The 4,058-nt window shown below is 46.7% G+C and overlaps 1 protein-coding gene across 1 annotated transcript in view; it reads right to left on the reverse strand.

Annotated features, from left to right (window-relative positions):
- The window catches only part of WDR49 (WD repeat domain 49), a 116,338-nt gene extending 112,526 nt beyond the window's left edge, over positions 1-3,812 (reverse strand). The window contains exons 1-2 of the mRNA XM_018557787.1: positions 3,776-3,812; positions 3,434-3,620 (exon numbers count right to left, since the gene is read on the reverse strand). Of these exons, the coding sequence (XP_018413289.1) occupies positions 3,434-3,592 (159 nt within the window). The 5' untranslated portion in view covers positions 3,593-3,620; positions 3,776-3,812. The remainder of the gene's footprint in view (positions 1-3,433; positions 3,621-3,775) is intronic.
- Positions 3,813-4,058: the final 246 nt, after the last annotated feature.

Raw genomic sequence — 4,058 nt, forward strand, 5'->3', positions numbered from 1 at the left:
TGCAACTAAACCTCTGATTTTAACGCATACTGTTGACAGGGCTACTTGTTTGGTTGCAGGCTGGCTGGCAGGTTGAGGCTGGGGAATTTTTGTGTTTTGCGCTGTGTAATCTGACACAGCGCGGCTCCCATGCCGGTCAGCATTCTATCGCCATGGCAACCCTCCGCCAATCACAGCGCGCTACTGCCCGGTCCCCGCCCACTCCGCTGTGCTCGTCGGCTGTGAGCGGGAGGTAATGTATAAAGAGAGGGCACCTCTCTATATACATTTCCCCCCCTCTCTCTCTCTATATACATTGCCCCCCTCCCCCTCTCTATATACATTGCCCCCCTCTCTCTATACATTGCCCCCTCTCTCTATACATTAGCCCCCCTCTCAGATGCAATGTATATAGAGAGGGGGGCAATGTATATAGAGAGGGGGGCAATACGGATACTGATCTTAACATCTGACAATCCAAAATGGGGGGGCCGCGACGCACTGAAATGGGGAGGCCTGTCCGCTGGCTGAGATAGTATGGGGCCCGCCGGCCGCTGTGAGGAGGGAGCCGCAGATCAAGGCGGCACTGAAGACTGCCCTGCAGACACATCATGGGGCCTTGGACGGCAGTGAGGACCCAGCGAACAGAAAACACATAGGAAACAGATGAAGACAGAAGACCGGCCAGAAGAGGTGAGGGGGGGTAAATAATTAATTAAAATAATAATTATTTGTAGCCTAATGTTGTATTAAGTACTGTTGCAGCAATGCACGATGGGACCCTTTATAGAGGACTACAAATCTCAGCAGTACTTTATACAGAAATGCTATTGTTATATAAAGTATTGCTGGGATGTGTAGTCCTCTATAGCCTGTGCCATTCTGCATTGCTGTAAATATTAGGGTTGCACCGATATATCAGCCGCCCAAAGATATCGGCCGGAAATTGCACTTTTGGCTAAATGCCAAAAGTGCAATTTTTCTGCTGATACAGCAGCGCATCCCTGCTTTCTTTCCTCCCCGCTGGGCGCTGCTCTGTGTCCCAGGGGGAGGAGAGAAAGTGACAGCCGGCCGAGCGCTGCGGGAGGAGAGCGCTGTGTTTGTGGGGTTTTTTTTTTGGGGGGGGGGGACCCAAAAAAAAATCTTGCACCAGGGCCCTTTGTTCCTTAGGTCCGCCACTGACTCCAAAGACATGCTGGAAATGTAATTGGCTCCTTTGTAAATTGTCCCTAGTGTGTATGCATGTGAGATTGTAAGCTCCTTGAGGGCAGGGGCTGATGTAATTGTGCACTGTGTAAATTGTTGGTGCTATATAAATACCTATAATAATATTATAAATAACTATACTGAAACTGTATTGTAATTACCTTACTGTGCCCGTTCATTTTTTTTTTAACCAAAACCGAACTGATTGCCAATAAAATATTAAATATGAAAAAAGGTTTCTCGGCGGGTTTTCGAACATGTTCGTAAGATAAAAGTTGTGCGACCTTACAGTAGTAGAGGTCGCACGGCTTCCACACACCTTACGATAATCGTACGATCGCGGTATTTCCCGCGATTATCGTACGATTATAGCAAGGTATGTGGGCACCTTTAGACTTGAGTACATTCCGCCAGCTGGAGTGAAGGGTGCGAAGCAGAGGGCGCTGACTGGCAGGGAAGCGGGTATCAGGTAGGTAAATCTGCTATACTCCAGTCCCCTAGACAAAAAATAGCACTTAAAGTGACATTAAACCCTCAGATTTTTTAACATAAAACAATAGTGTAATGTGCGCCTTCCTGTAATCCATGGTTGTTTCCCTTCTCTTTGCTGCTCTTCCTTTTAAATCTGTATCTGTTCTCATGCTGGGCAGAACTTTTTGCAGCAGACTGCCTTGTCTCTGGAATGGCTACATGGTGTCTGTGTGTACATTTGCAACCTGAGCCAGCACTACAGGAAGAGGCACTCAGCTGCAAAGGGAAGTTCTCCCCAAGCATAAGAACACGTGAGGTTTTGCAGCGATTCTAGGTTGCTCAATGCAAGCATTTGCGCGATTTGCATTTTGCGCGATTGTACCTGCCCTCTGCTGATGGACCTGATGGGGAACTGCAGCAGAGGGCGGGTACAATGCTAGTTTACTATTGGCTATTGCAAATTGAAATAGCCAATAGTAATGTCCCAATGCTTTTCAATGGGAATTTTTTTTTTCTCTATTCTGACATTGCTCGTGTCAGAATAAAGAAAAAAAGACACAGCTGTGTTTCTCTCCTTGGCGGCCGGGAGCAGGAGACTCCCGGGCCGCCAGGGAGAGTTAGCTGTTTGGAGATCAGTGTCCCTGGTTAGCAGGTAACCAGGGATGCTGATCTCTCTGAAAGTGGCCGGAGCCAGCCGTAAGATCACGGTTGGCTCCGCCCAGCTACCAGAAGCAGGCTGTCGACCGGCCAATGGCCGGCCGCTCGGCCTGCTTCAGCTTTCAGCACGGCTCAGCCGAGCCGATGCATATGCGTTTGGCTCGGCTGAGCCGCTCGGCCATGATCGGGAGCTGTACGGGCTATTGTGAATAGCCCGTACAGCACCCCTTTGGTTCTACTGAACCGAAGGGGTCCTGGGGCCGAAGCTAGCCGAAGGATCGGCCGAAGCTACAGCCAGATCCTTCAGCGGCTTCGTGAATAGACCCCTAAATGTGAGATTGTAGTCCATCTTGGGAGTAAGCTCGTAGTGGTGGCTACTTTACAACACACACACAGGGACCATGGGGAACAAACGTAGCCACCCTCCAGAAGGAAGGACAGTGTCAGAACGAATTTGGAGAGGATTTGAGGATCTACAGCCGAGCGATACATTTAAGATAAGATACATTGAAGGGAATTCATCAAGAGTGGAGCAGAAACAATTTGGAGCAGCTGTGCATGGCAGTCAATCAGTCTTTCATTTTCAAATCTTAACTGGACAAGCTGAAGAGAGAAGCTGATGGGTTGCCATGCACAGCTTCTCCAGATTTTGTCTGCTCCAGTTTTGATAAATTCCCCCCTTTGCTGTTAATAGTTAAGGTTCTTGAATGCATTTTTAAGATGTAACTCCTGAGTTTAGTGTCACTTTAATCATTGCAGTGTGTGGGTAGTCCCATTGCAAAGGTATATATTTTGTTTTCCCGGAGATGGCCCCCCTCACTTTCTGTTTCGTTTCTGGGACAGAAAGTGAAGCAGAATCTTCCCAGCAGGAAACAGACAGCACCGAGAATGCTTATCTCTATGGAGCCAGCAGGGAACATTGTCCGAAGTTTCCCTACTTGTACTCTGCAATGCAGTGCAAGCTCTTCCACTGCATTTCACAAGCTGGCCAGCAATGTAATGATGAGGCCATGTAAAAATTTGATTTATCCAAAAGTCATTTCTCTTTTAAAGAGGCTTACTTGCAATTAAAAGACCCCTTTATATTTGTGTATATACAGTATGCACTATTGTAGCTTACCTTGAAAAGATTTTGAATTGCAGTGAAATCCTTTATACTAAGCCGGTTCTCAATCGATTCCCCTAGATGTCGGCCTCCTTCAGATCCCTCCCCGCTTGGCAGGACGGCAGCAGGCCCACTGGGCTCTCTTTCATGGAGGTGAAGGATCTGGCTGTCCATCTCTGTTTTCTAATCAACACCTTTGTGCCTTGCATTGAAAACATGTCAGAGGTGCATTACAATTCGGGAATTGCATTGGAACTCACTGAACAGAAATAAACAGAGTGAATTATTTAAAAAAAAAGGTCAGTTTGTTAAAAAGAGGTGCAGTGCTGTGGGAGCCATACAAGTTTTGTTACATACCTCAATAAAAAGATAAACTTTGGAAATTACATTTGCAGAGATGTCCGTTCTAAGATTTGCTGGATGTGAGAAGTCGCTCTGGAGGAGGAATGTTTTTGTCTTTACTTGGAGGCTTCTCAGTGACTTGTTACTTGGCAACTCTATACAAAGCTGATCAACACACCCTGAAGTACTTTTCATATGACCTCGTGCTAAGAAGAACTAGTGCAATGCAAAGTTTATTAGTCAGACATCAGACTGACAACTCTATAGATTTTATATCACAAAAGCTGTGTAGTGCATG

This window comes from Nanorana parkeri, unplaced genomic scaffold (assembly GCF_000935625.1).
Source record: "Nanorana parkeri isolate BGI_ZX_2015 unplaced genomic scaffold, ASM93562v1 scaffold303, whole genome shotgun sequence".
Classification (NCBI taxonomy): Eukaryota; Metazoa; Chordata; class Amphibia; order Anura; family Dicroglossidae; genus Nanorana; species Nanorana parkeri.